At 40.3% G+C, this 14,873-nt stretch overlaps 1 protein-coding gene across 2 annotated transcripts in view; it reads left to right on the top strand.

Moving 5' to 3' along the window:
* spidr (scaffold protein involved in DNA repair) overlaps nt 1-14,873 on the top strand; it is a 40,828-nt gene that overhangs the window by 3,380 nt on the left and 22,575 nt on the right. For both annotated transcript variants that reach the window (XM_086042058.1, XM_086042057.1), the window contains exons 6-8: nt 4,539-4,765; nt 5,110-5,213; nt 7,475-7,664. In XM_086042058.1, the coding sequence (XP_085898184.1) occupies nt 4,539-4,765; nt 5,110-5,213; nt 7,475-7,664 (521 nt within the window). The remainder of the gene's footprint in view (nt 1-4,538; nt 4,766-5,109; nt 5,214-7,474; nt 7,665-14,873) is intronic.

The raw sequence follows: 14,873 nt of genomic DNA, 5'->3' as shown, positions 1-14,873 counted from the left end.
CTACGTATGAACAATAGATGGAGCTATACACCTTCTTTAGCTTGCCAGTCAAGTCTCAAGTTTTTATGCACGTACCACATTATGTACAGTTTTTACGTATGTACGGTAAGTAAATTATTATTTTTAAAACAGGTGAGATTTTTTTTATTGATAAAGGACAATGAATTATTTTTAGTATTGAACATTTTCCCACTCGATGGCGTATTGCACACATGCTTGCAGTAGGATCAAACTCACACCTACCTGCTGTGCACTTTTCTAGAACCTTCTGGTCGTGTTCCAGACTGTCAAAGTTCACAAGCTGAAGTTGCAATAAAACCCTGGCTGACGCTTATCCGTTGCAGCTATTTATCCTGCATAGTGAATGTTTGTAGGGTGAAGAAAATAGTTTTTTTTTATTTTTTTTTTTTTGAGTCGGTGAAGGAATCCAGCTGGGCTGTTGATGACATACTTAAAGTAGAGTTTTTCTTTTCTTTTTTTTTTAAAGATTGTGATACATGTGCAGTAGATATAGACAGTGAAATACTAGCTTTCTGTCTTAATTTGTGCCACCTGTTTACTTTCTTACAGAACTCCCATTTATTTCGACAGATGGTTATGTCTGAATGTTTACTATCTGGTACCCTTCTGACAGCAAGCCATTTATATAGCTTGTTAGTTGGGCTTGAATGTTTATGTTAGCACAGCTGCCCATTTTAGCTGCTAACTAGCAGGGACTGAATGTTCACTATCTGGTCCCCTTACTATAATAGCCCATTTATGCATATAAGTACAGTATTTGCGCCTGAATGTTTATCTTGTTTCCATTATTGCAGCAGTCCATTTTAGCAGATAGCTAGTTGCGTCTGAATTTTTACGATGTACAGTATGTATTGTCCATTTTGAAGACGGCCCATTTGTGGAGCTAACTAACTGGTTTTCAATTTTTACTATTTGGTTTGGGTTCTTTGTCACAAAAGCACACACAAAAAGCCCCGCCCAAAAAGCAAAACACACGTGAAGTGAAGGCTTGCTGCTCACTGAGCTGAAGTTTCACAGGATGCGAGTAGTGCTCCACATTACAACTTATGGCAGCCCATTTTCGGCAGATAACTAGTCGGGTCTGCATATGCCGATAAATAGGTTGGTCTGAATGATTAGATTGGTTCCCTAATTACAGCAACCTATTAAAGCAGTAAACAAGTTGGCTTTTGCTCAACCTATTTGTCTATTTTGCACTTTAATTTTTCATATTACAAATGGTGTCAAATGATTTGTCATATCCTCTTCTTCATCTTGTATTTTAACAGGGCTGTGTTTACTAGTATCTATATGCACTGTATATGTCGGTGGCGTCAAGCCTCAGTGCTGGAGGCTTTGCTTGTTCTCAGGTGCAGTGTTTGTGAAAGGCTGGGTTGGCATGGAGGGAATGTGCAAGGAGTGGCGTGCACCAGCTCACGACCGCACACAGTGTTTTTGTAGTTTCAGGTAATTGGTGCGCCGGATTGGGACAAATTAGTGATGTTCTGTGGTTGTTTGTTGAATTTGAACTTTGAAGGCTCCTTGCCATCAATTCTGCCTTGGTGGTGTTGCTTCCACTCTCCTCTGTTATCGTCTTCCTCGTTTTGTCCGCAGAAATACATGTGGACAAGCTATTTTGGCGGACTGGACAGTTTTCAGTCAAAGTCTTGTGAGGAAGTTCTCAAGTTTGTTGAAAGGAAACGCATCAACAGATTAGCATCCCTCCCACAGAGCCGGCTACTTCCTCTTGTCACACTTAATTTTTGCTGTTATCAGCTCTATGGGGTCAAGTGAAATTAAAGATCATGGTATCTGGAGATGTGCGGTCACAGACCTTCAAGGAAGAAGATATAGATTTTCCTGAATCTACTGCTCCTCAAGAAGTCTTTTTTTTATTTATTTGTAGGCCTCTGTCAGGACACTCCATTATTTTAAACTGTAGCGAAGGAAGTGCAGTCAAAAGTGTGTACACATCTACATACACAAGTATATACAATTTTAAAAACAAGAGTAACACAAGTGGTAAAAATATTTAGGTTGTGTATACAGTGGAACCTCCATAGTCAAACACAATTTTTCCATGACGTTGGTAGTTCTAAATTCAAAATAAATTTCCCCTGGGGAAATAATAAATTTGTTCCAGGTTCAAACTATCGCTGTCTAAAAAGAAAAAAAACCCCAAAAAAACGGAAGTAGAATTTCTTACATACCTAAAGGTTTTGCACACATGACGACTGCCTTTACTTTTTCAGTCCTTCCTAGAGCAGCATCTAACTAGTTGGGTCTGAATGTTCAGATCCCCCCACAGCAGCCCATTGAGGCAGGAAAATGTTGGCTTTTTCACCCTAACATATTTTTTTTCTTTTCCTATTGAATTGTGGATGTCACATCACAATATATTTATTATGGGATTGAAAATTCACACCATTTATTGTGTCAAAGTAGGGTCCATTTCCGCTTCTGTGGAAAAGTGGATTACACTTTTTCTCTTTCCCATCATCGTTAGCCTTCTGTGCTATTAGACAAATCGCCTTTTTACCTTGAAGATGCTCACAGATCTGAACTCTCAAGGTCGGCTGATGTCATGATGATGCTTTGAACCACCACGTTGTTTTTTCATTGTCTTTCTTTGTGGATTCCAATAAGACAGCACAACACAGCTGTTTGCCTCACATATAGTTCCAGTCCTTACTGGAAAGCTCACACAGTCTCAGCCAATCCTAAATCAAACCGGATCTAACGGGATCCAGACGGACAGGTCCAGGTCCCAAAAGTTTATGATTCCAGATAAATGCGCGGCTGACTCACTGGAGCACAGCCTGCCAGATTTGTGTTGTTGTACTTGCGCTGGAAGTACATAGGAGGAGCTGCGAGGGCAGTGTTTTGTTTCAAGGACCGCTTCCCAGATGAGGCTCGCTCGCTCGCTCGCTCCAAACCCCCTAAAGCCGGCCACTCTTAAGGTTCATTAACCTCCGCCCCACATGGCTGGACTGGGGCCACATTGTCAGAGCAAGCCTATAAACATCTCTTTTTTTTTTTTTACTACTGTTTGTTCAAGAGAAGTTGCTCGTGGACGCTCACACGGAGTACTCTGAATGCTTTCAGCGTTGGGTTAAAAGGCATTTTTGAATTGGGGCCAGGAACACAGTGTTCCGCGCTCTCTCTCTCTCTTTCTCTCCCTCTCTCCCTCCCACTCACTCACTCACTCACTCACTCACTCATTCACACTGTGGCCTCTCTCTCTCACACTGCGGCTATGGTGTGACGTCGCCTGGCGCCCGGCCCAGCAGGGTCAAGTTGATTCAAATGGGAGAGCTTGGTATGCTGGTCTTGTCTACACATGACAGAAGCTCAGGTTTCATGTGGATTTTTCCATGAGATCTGATTGCATCAGTTGCAATGACTCGTGACGCAGCAAAAAAAAAAAAAAAAAAAGACAAAAAAATGGCTTGAGAATTATGTAGCACGCCATAACCTTACAGTGCATATTTCTCATTACAGTATTGATTTAATAAAAAAATGCAATGAATCTTCAGTTTTGTATGCATGAAAATAAAAAAATCCTCCAAATCAAATTTTATTTATATATCACTTTTCATACATAACAATGCAACTCAAAGTGCTTTGCAATAAAAACATCCAAAATACAACATAAAAAGAAGACCCACTCCCTCCCTCCCTCCCAACATACAAGAAGACATATATCCACAAGCACACTAGCACTCACACACACACACCTGATAAACTGTTAAAAAAAAAAGACATGGCAAGGCACAGAGAAACCATATGAGGAGTCATGATTAGAAAAAATAATGCTCAAGTACATAAAGTTAACTTTTTTGTAGCCATTTGGTTATGGCTCACTGTTTACTATTTGTTTTTTCCTCCCCATTTAGGCAGCTAACTAGTTGGGCTTGAATGTCTGTTTCTCGTATTACAGTTAAGCCGCCAACTAATTGAGACCTGAATGTTTATTTTGTTACCATTCTTGCTGAAGCCCATTTAGGCATCTACGTAGTTGGGCTTAAATGATTTATTTCCTTTCTCATAGCAGCCAATTGAAGCAGCTTACAAGTTGGGTCTGACTGCTTATTTTGCTTTCCTTATTCCAGTAGCCCTTTCATTCAGCTAACTAATTGGGCCATGGCTCAGCTTCAGAAAACAGGTGAGCTGTGATTAGTTGTTACCTGAGCCCTGAGCGACTGTGATATCATTTACCGTTGACAGAAGTGACAAATTGGCCGCCCCCTGAGATGGCTGAAAGCGGATGAATATTGCGGCTTAACTCATATTCCACAAACGCAATATTAATCCGAATGACTTGTCTCAACTAGTGGGCCTGCGTAGAACATAGTCTGAAAAAAAATATGCATGGGTTGACTTCCCCAACTAGATAGAATGTTTACTCATTATTATTATTATGATTAATACCATTATTATTATTATTATTATTGTTATTATTCCCTTCTTACACGAGTTTATGTACGCAATAAGTGAGTTGGGTTAATAATTATTTCTTTTCCCCATGCATAACGCAGTTGGACATCTCAGGCTATGCATCCGACGGAGAGACTGACGGTGACACGTTGACCATGAGCTCACAAGACGCCGAAAGCCATCAAGGCGGCAATGGCGAGGGCAGCAAAAGTTCTGTCAGCAAATGGGTCCGATATCTTCATGCCATGCCACAGACGCCTAAGAAGCCATTTGACAAGCAGTCAAAGACCCCCGAAGATTCAGCCAAAAAGAAAAGGAAGTTTCAAAGGTGAGAAGGAAGTTTTAGAAATATTATATTTAAAGGGATGGGATGTCAGTGTGGCGGCACATTTCGCCGTACTTCAATAACTTCTTAGTCAATAGCAGATCCATTCAAACGTGTTTGATGACTTCATAAACGGTGGAAAGAAAGTAAGCAAGTGCATTTGTTCAAAAGACATCATGCCGACATGAAGGTGATGTTTCCACATTTTGATGAAAAAAAAACAAAAAAAACACCTGCCTTAAAGGTCACCGGCATCGTTAAGATCATCTTCATCTGTGGTTTGTCGGCTTACTGAGAATTTTCTTGAACCTATCACACTTCACCATCTGTGTGTGTATGTTGAATAGTGGGGGCCTTGCAGAGAGGCTGAATCGGCTTAACTGCAGACAGAGATCAGCTGTGAGCTTCTGGAGGCACCGCTCCACGTCGGACAACTGGACAGAAACTGAAGGTGCTCATAGCCCCTTTCACATTTTAGCAATTTACTCTGAGTTTGAGCAATATTGGGACTGCGGAAACATAACACTACTGTAGAGCTGTCATGGATTACAATAGGCCTTTGCTTTTAAACAGAATCCACCAATTACAGCTGTGTGCAATTTCACACAGTGACATGGCATCGCGCAATCAGATAATTAAATGCATGATGTCAGCAGGTGGGAGAAGCGAGTATTCCCTTTCACACACGGCCTTCGTTTAAGCTTCCGATACTTCCCCCGAAAGTCAGGAAATTTGCGGCTCAACTTCAACCTCCCTGTTTCTGTCGGTGCCTTTCACGCAGAACAGCGCCATGGAACATGCACTACTTTAATGAGCAAAAATTGTCTAACGTCAGCATTTGCTTTCAACACAGTGTGGGAGAAATGAGTGACTGGTGTTAAAGTTGACACCCCCATCCTAGATTTTCACAAGTCCCTTTCACACAGCTGTCATCCCTCCTCTGTTCTGCGTCTTGATACCACAGGAAAATACTACATTAAATTTGCAAATTCAATCCCCCATTATCTATTGATTCCCATCACACAGAACAGCAACAGGGGGAAAAAAAAACTGTTTGTCTATTTGTTGGCTTGTTGCTTTCACAACACAACCGCTTGGGAAGTGAGTCCTTGGTGTTAAACTTCAGACCTGACTTTTTGCCATTCACTTTCACGCAGCTACCATCCAGCCTCGTATATCACCTCCAAAGCCTGAAAAAGCGCTTGTTGATTTCAGTTACACAAGGCATTGACTAACAGTTTTGTCAATAAATGCTGCAATTTGCAGACACAGGCGCTAACGCCATCTTATTATCTGATTGCGGCGCACACGGCAGTATAACACCTTGGCTGGTTTCTGTGTAAAAGGCAAATGAATGTCGGATCTCCTGTCACAGCTCTGGTGCTGCAGTCTTGCAAGAGCTCTGCGAGGAAAAATAAGCGATAAAATACATTCATGTTCTTGCGTTTTTCCATCCATCAGCAGGATGGTTCAAAACTACTAATCAAATCTTAAAACATGAATCCAGGATTCAATAATGAACTAACACTGCAATATTTTTTACACTTGATCTAACATTGTAAAGTCTGTTTTTGTTTGTTTGTTTGATTCTTATAGGTGAGCGTTTAGAGAGACCACACTGAGGAAGTATGCTTTGAACTCTGAACTCACTATAGGTTACTTGCAGGAAACTGTCTGCCTACTTCTTGTTTTCCTTTCCGCGGTGTACCCAATTACCGCTCGCTGTCTACAAAGAGTAGCTCATAGTTGACAGTTGATCGTGGAAAAAAACGGGGCACTTGTTGGCTTCGATTAGTCTTAACACAGCGGGTACACAGGCCTCATAGAATGAGATTTATCAGTTTATCACGATTGTTACTGACCCTGCACCGTCCTCAAAGCTGTTTCTAAAATTTGGGTTGCTTTGTCTGCATATGAGTGGCAACATATGAGGAACACCTTTAAATGTGATGCTGTGCAGCCTGACATTGTTGCAAACTAAAACCACAACACTAAACATATTTGATTAATACGTCACGGACAGTGTCAATCATGCCTATTGTTTTAATCGCATTATATAAACCTGGCAATATTTAAATGAAGTGCCTTGGCTTAAATTTCCTGCACCTTTTATTTCCTCCTGACCCAATTCTTTTGTTACGACTCAGTGGAGGTTAGATTATTCTGACGTGCTTTCCATGTGGGATTGGATAAACAGAGCAAAAAATGCAGCCCGTGTTTTGACAAATGCACGTTGAAAAATGTAATAATAATAGCTCTCTTGTGAACTCTTTGATATCGTTTAAACGTATCACACTAAAATACCCCCTCCGGCCACGCTCAGGGAATCATTAAATCTCACAAAGCCGTATTGTGTTCAAGCTGACAGTCTGCCATTTCACAATCCAGCGCAATCAACTTTACCCCAAAGTGCGCGCGCAGAGCCAAGTTGCTTTCTTTTTGATTTGGCCGCTCAGAGGCATTTTTTTTTTTTTTTTTTTTGGAGTGACTCTTCTGTATTATCTCTGTCAACAAACAAGTCAGTCACAGTGGGCTCAAAAGTACTGCATTATAAATCAACTACTCACAATGACAGCCTCTCTGTTATCGGCGGTGAATGATCGAATCTAAAAGTGCACAACCAACGCTAATGAGTCCTTCAGCGAGTTGACCGTGCGCACACATAGGCACGCACACACTCAACATCTGTGTTGTTGTTGCTCCGCTCTCCAGCGGACAGGCCCGGCGTACTGGTGCTGGAGGTGCTGGAGGTTCAGGAGGAGTGCGGCGCGCAACTGGTGCGCTGCCAGCACCACCCGCCGCCTGGTCCCGCCAACCCGCATGTGCTCGTGTTGCTCTGCCGGGAGACTGCTGTCCAGCTCAGCCCGACGCCCTCGGACATAATCCGCATATACCCACCATGGTGAGAGGAGAGCACGTATTCATTGAAAGTAATTGCCAACGTCTAAGGTCACCACTGGCCTTACTGTATTAATTGCTTATTCACCGTGTTAAATTAGACATGAATAAATAGAGTTCCATTCCAATTAGGTTTCAAGACAGGGCCGGTTGTTGCCGTTGCTCAAGTGCAGACGAGGTTACATAAAATGCATCAAAACGGCTCACTTGTGCCAGCGTAGAAATAAACAACTCACTATAATAAAAGCCTCGCCCATAAAAAGACTCCTAAGTTTTGCCAGTTTTGATTGAATACATACCTATATACAGTATCTGATTCTTATTTATTTATTTTGAGTGGTTGGTATTTCCATGTACATTGAAGTGACGCAAACACGTGAAACACCCCGCATGGGCAGATGTCCAAAGTGCGCATAACGCCCCGAGCGTCGACAGTAGGCAGTGACAACACAAAAGTTAACAATAATGCATAAATAAATACAAATATTCAACATTACAAATCATTTAGTTGGCTTGGGCTAAGTCGTCCTAGCCTCCACATTAACTCCATTTACTGCTCTCTGCAAATAATTTTCTTATTTAATGTTAGACGCACATTTAATGTAGGCTTTTTAGATCATATTTAATTGTCTATGCTATTGCTGTAGTTTGCATTTACATTAAATGTATTTATTAGTTGTTTAAGCAGACTTGGATATAGATCACCATTTGGCGTATTTCACTGACGTTAAGATGACATTTAACACGTACATCGTGACCTGTGTGTTTTTGCTGCATACACCGAATACATTTGAGATTTTTATCCAGATTTGAAAAAGACCTGATTGCGATCTGAAAATGTCCCATTTCATCATTCATTTTTTTTCCCTCGCCCCGTTCACGCCGCCAGGATGTATCTAATGTGTCACTTGAATCTTGCGCCATTAATCCAGTTGAAGTAAATGATATTTTTACAAAATTTCATTTATTTATTTTTACAGACAACCTTCCCAATGTGCTTTATGCCACATACCTACAAAATAAATCCAAGGCCATGTACTTATGCCAGCAGAAAAATAAAGACTCATTATAATAAAAGCCTCAGCCATAAAAAGACTAATGGGTTCTAACATGCAAAGCAATAAACACTTGAGCCACAGGTTGAATCTCTCAAAGGGCCTGATTCAAAAGAAGAAAAAAAACATTTTAAGAGCACCGTTGCCCTTTTCCGCTACATTGTACGTAATTGGCTTGTGGTTGCATTTCCACTTGAAGAAACATGGCAGGTACACTTTTGAAGGAGCAGTTCTTAGGTGAAACCACTCATTGGCAGCATTTGAAGACACCCCGCAAGAAAGGACAAAAACAATCACTCATAACTAACGACATTAGCCTGTAGCTGAACCTTTGCTCTGGGCAATACACAACACAGATTGCACCAAATCAAGGCAAGTAGAGCTGATACTGTGCAAATATTATACTTCATTAAGTTGTATTCAGGATTTCTCTGAGTCACACATTTTATATTTGATTTTTCTTCCAATATTGATGTCATAATTATAAATGACTGCAATATATAACATGTATGTAAAATGTTGTGTTATGATATTGAGCCCTTACTCTCCACCTCTAACGGTCCAGTTTATTAAATAAACGGCCTCAAATGTGGTTTATGTGGCCCTAAAATGTCTTAAAAAGTCTTAAATTTGGCTTCCTTAAACCTGCACATACCATGTCTTCTTTGTATTATGTAAATTCTTTATCATTGCGTTAGCCGTAGCATGACCGTTAGTATTGCCCATCACACATTTGACGTCCGAGTACACGCATTTAGTTTGAAATTGACGACATATCAGTGTCAGTTGAAGAAAGTACACTCTGTGAGCTGAAATAAGAGGAACAACTTGCACAAACGTGACAGAAAAGTGCATGTTCAGTAAAAACACTTTCCTGCGTTTCCGTCTTTTGGATTTTTTTTTTTTTTTTTGTGTGTGGGACAAATTCATTTCTGGGCAGCAGTTAAAAAAAAGACACTTGGAGGCAATTGCGCAACAAAAGAGTTCACTCCCAACAACATGCTGGACAAAAGGGGAACAAGAAACATTGAGCGGGGGACGGTTGTTTGACCATGGGGCATCGGGATCTATGCACAAATACATGGCATGACTTGAAATAATAATTAAGATGCCAGAAGTATTCATTCGTTTTCCAGTTGTTATAATAAGGACACTTTGAGGTTGTATTTACGATGCATGATTCAATGACACAATTCCGACACGCTTCCAAATGTGGCTAAAAATCAGATGTACAATATATCGGATATCTACCAGTGTGCGTTCAACATACGTAGATGCAATTCAGCTTGATGTCACTGAAAATACACATTTGACCCATGTCAACTCAAAAATAGCCGATGTAAAGGTAAACTAGAGTGAAAGTGTGCAAAATTGGTCTAATGCTCTATGTTACCTTAGAGGTGTGTTCATCATTAATTAATGACAATGGCAGACAGCAGCCAGTGGAGTAATGTGGACGATGCCTTTTATTTAAATTAATGGAGGGCAAGAGTCAGCCCAGGCCAACTTAAAGCTGAGGGGCGTTTCGTCAGTGTAAACAAATTCATGTGGGATGTGTGTTACTTGAAATGTACATGGAAATCGAAATTGAATGTACGTAAAATCCGATATAGGCATTAAATCAGATTTGGATACTTTGGCCTGCAGTGCGAATCCAGTCTTAGATAAAACAGCTGTGACTCCTCAGTGTAAAGCACTGCTTTTTTTTTTTTTCTCTGTTCATCCCCATATCAGCACCAAAGGCCCAGATGTGCCTCACAGTCCCTCACATGGAGTCCAGATAGGCGGGGGACATGTATGTTTGGGGCTTGTTTTGTAGTGGGAGCTGAGGCAGTGGTGGACTCCAGCTGTTGGGAGTTGTGAGTGCACTCTGGAATATCCAGGCTGGCGGAAGCGCTGGGGCCTCCTCAACCTGCTGACGTCACGGACAGCTCCAGGGAATGCTTCGCATTCCTCTTCCTGGCAGTCGTTAGGTCATTTCCAGCAAGCTGGGGGGGTTGGGGGGCGCGTGTGGGGGGGGAACACTCGATTATTTTCTGGAGCGTTTAGGGAGCGTGAGTGTGAGAGGGAGCCAAAAGAAAGTGATTGGAAACACATGGTGGCTTCAGCACCTTTCACTTTTTCGCTTTTGTAAATCATGTTGGAATAGCAGGCCAGTCACACGATGAGACTTTAAAAAAAAAAAAAAAAAAAAAATTATTGACGTAAATGCTCTAAAGCTTATTTCTATGTAGAATAATGCTTTGTACAGCACCTGGATACTAAGACTGTTGTCAGTGGAAAAAAACCCACGAATAAGGCATCGGTATGTCTCGTAAAATCTCTCTTTTCAAGCTTGCTGCTTGACACTGAGAGTTTATCACCCCCATCAATCGTGTTGTGCATAGGCTGGCTCCGCCCCTACCTACCCGCTCCCTGCCCCTGAGTGGGCTGCGGTTGGAATGGAAATACCTGTGAGGATTATTCACCTACACGCTGTGACGCCAGTAGCCGGCCACTCCTTACCTGTCAGCTGCCCACTCACCTGTTCCCAAAGAGGAATCGACTTCCTCTTCCTGTTCCGCTCTACAGTACTGTACATTCTGCTCCAATAATACACGTAGTGCACGTGGATGCCGATGACTGATCTCTGGCCAAATGCTCAGTATGATAAATGGTGTCATGCTTAATCACACTCTTATACAATGACTGCTGTGACCTAGGGTTGTTGGATAGGCAGCGGAAGTCTATGTTTGGTAAATATTGACTGCTATCCGTTTATAACATTTCATTGAGGGTTTACCTCAGTTGTTTGTCAAAATCATTTTAATATCCAGACAAGGTACCATATTTCAGTGATTCTCAACCGGTGTGCCGAGTCACAGTAAGCCGTGAGAGATCATCAGGTGTGCCCTGGGAAATGATCCAATGTCACTTATTTTGACAAAAAAATATATATTTACAAATAAAATTTTTAAAAGTTTTGTTAATTTATGTATGTCAACTATTTATAGTAATAGGCAAAACAATAAAATGTTCTTCCACTAGATGAGAAAAGGTACATAATGACCCGGTACAGCCACTTTTTGTGAATCGTTTTGCTAATTTGTGTGCCGTGAGATTTTTTCCGGTGTGAAATATGTGCCTTGGTTCAATGAAGGTTGAGAGACACTTCCATATTTGGAGGAGGCTAAAAGAACAAAATAAATGTGCAAAATATTAAAACTCTATGGCCTACTCCTAATGGTCATATTTAATGAATGAGAGGTCTCAAATTTGGTTCAAGTGGCCTTAAAAAATATATCGTTCTTAGATTTAGCTTTTCTTTCCCATAATGGGAAAAATGCATACTACAAAATATACCCTTTGTATACATGTTAATAATAGAAAAATGGATACTAGACAATATACCCTATCTATACATTTTTTTTTAATAATGTATAGCTATTAAAAAATCTAAAGACATTTAAAATATACATATATATAAAACTATAACTCAATTTTATTTGGTGAATTATTTATTTTTATCAGAGCTGGGCATTTTACTAAAAATTTATTATCTGTTATTCGTCATCCGTCTGCAGCGTGAATACCTGTCTATGGCCGGTCCGTTTCTAATTTCAAACGGCCGTCCGTCGGTGAGTCCGACTAAACCAGCTCTGATTTTAATGATGTAGTTGTTCCTCCCAACTATTTCCTCCCCAAAGGGTCACTGTAATTGTTTTGACAAAATGAAAATGGCTTTGTTTTGGATGACTTTTACATTTTATGCTTTCATGTGTTGTTGTGAGTCAAAGCATGATGCACAATACAGCCTTTGAAGAGATAAGAAATTAAGTACTTTCTCACTGAAAGAAAACAATCGCTTTTGTCAAAACGTGTACATAAACACATTCCTAAACTAACTTTTAAAATGTTCAACAGTTTAACATCATATAAGATGTCAAACTGCATGGCTCGGCTGCTCCGTATCGGTTGTGAAATACCTCATCCCCTCCATCTCTCCCATGCTCTTTTCCCATGTAGAGTTGTACAGGTGAGGCAAGGAAAAAATGTTTGCGGCTTAAAATTACATAACTACGATCATGCGTTTCAAACATAAATCAACAAAACAACATAAATCACTGCTTTTACGCCATATGAAAGGCATCATGGTTTTAAAAATCAGAAAAGTTGTTAATTACGGCCACTAAACCGCTAATCTAGCAACACTGAATGTGTTTTTGTAAACTACTGTTTGCATCTATGCTGTTACAGTCACTACATCTGCGGAGTCATGCTTTCAACTGTTGAAGCTTCCCTAAAAATTGATTACAAAAAAACCCCAAAACAAAACATCCTGACAAACTTGAATTAAGCCATAAAATGTATTCTTAACGGATTTTATTAAATAGAATAAAAATATCTCTGGTGTCAAAACATCATCAGTCACATTTTGGTGAATTTCATACTTTTTCAAAAATCTGTACCATCTTTCCTACCAATCTCAAGTGTTTATAATGGCTTGTTCTCTTTCCCAATGCAATCCTAATGGGTGAACAAACTTGCCATTTTTGGGTTCTCCTGAAAAATTACTATTTCGGAGGTACAAGGCTTTGGCCCAACACCAGCGATATGTTTAAAAAAAAAAAAAAAAAAGGTAAATGAATATTTTTTTGGTCAAAGTAATTGTTAGTCATCATTATAATTCATTTTAGTTATTAACATTAAGGGAAAAAAAATAAAAGGAAATGTATTCATTATATAAATGTATTTTCATTGTCAGCTCTTTCCCTTCCCCGAAGTTTTAATTGGACGCGTATCAACAATGACTTTTAACATTCCTGCTAGGACAAACATGCAGTCATTAGTCAGTGATTGAGTCAACTCATGGTGCTTGGTGGCCCTCCAAATGCTGTCTAGCTCTCTTGTAATTGTCGCCCTAATTAAGTCTGGCCTATGTCCAAGTGTATACGGGTGATTGATACAGTATGCATGCTAAATGTTGCATACAGTACATGCCTGAAGCGTTGACTGTCTTTGTTGTACTTGGTGGCAGCCATTGCCAGGGTGAATTTAGACTCAATCAAGTACCGGTACAATAGCACTGTCTTGAAGATGAAATTTGAAGAAAAAAAAAAAAACCACAAATCACAGCATTTCCATTTCTGATTTGAGAATAATATTTTCCAGTGGTGCACATCTAAACAAACCTCCTTGTACTTGTGCGTCGTCGTACTGCCTTATTTGCACCCACGTCAGAGACATGCTGCAACACGCATGCCAGATCCAGTCACAGAGTGCACTTGGCGCTGACTCAGCAATAATCCACCATTCTGTTCTTCATGTCACATGTGGAAAGACTTAGTCGTAAATCAGCACTACTATAAACAATGTGCTGTGTAATTATAAGGGCTGTTTTTCAAGTTTCCTTAATACTCAGGAGAGGTGCTGCTGACTCGCCCTCTCAGGTATACATGTACAGGGCCAAACCAAAAAAGGTTTGTTTGGATTTGTTTTGGAAATAGTTTTGGAAATAATTTAGGAATATCCACTTCGGCACATGCACCCAAATTAAATTCAAAAGTAAAGGCAAAGAATGGCGTGGAGCTTCATTTTCGTGTCATCGGCGTGGATGTGTTTTTCCGATGATGTAACATCTGGAAGGCATTTGAATGTCGCTGTGCCCAATTGCATACTGTATCTACAGTAGTAGTTGGTGACAGCCACAATTAGTGTAGCATATGAAATATTACCAACATGAAACAAAGTTTATGCATTTGTAACTCTTTACTAACAACGAAATGAAACTCAAAATGTGTTTTCAATTATTGGAGTGGCATAGCATCCCATGACAGTGTGTGATCATGAGGAGAAGGTTACAGATAATTGTGGCTGTGTATGTAGTTCTTCCAATCGCTATCTGATCATTTCTTCGAAGAACGGAGCAGAGCGCACTGCTGTCTCACAACATTGCATGACCAGGCTGGTCACCTACATGATGAGAATTGTTATTCCATAGGATACTGAAGCTCTTGAACATTCCTTAAAGTTGAAGCCAACCCCCAAATTTTCTTGACAATATGTTCCACTTGCCTCCACTAGTCTAAACAATGCATTCTGATTAATATTGCGTTTATGGAGTATGAGTTAAGCGGCAAAATCCACCGATTTATTTTTTTGATGCATCTCACGGGCGG

The sequence above is a fragment of the Filicampus tigris genome, chromosome 10, assembly GCF_054856515.1.
Source record: "Filicampus tigris isolate MCC_2025a chromosome 10, RoL_Ftig_1.0, whole genome shotgun sequence".
NCBI lineage: Eukaryota > Metazoa > Chordata > Actinopteri > Syngnathiformes > Syngnathidae > Filicampus > Filicampus tigris.
This window is presented reverse-complemented; position numbering and strand designations above follow the sequence as displayed.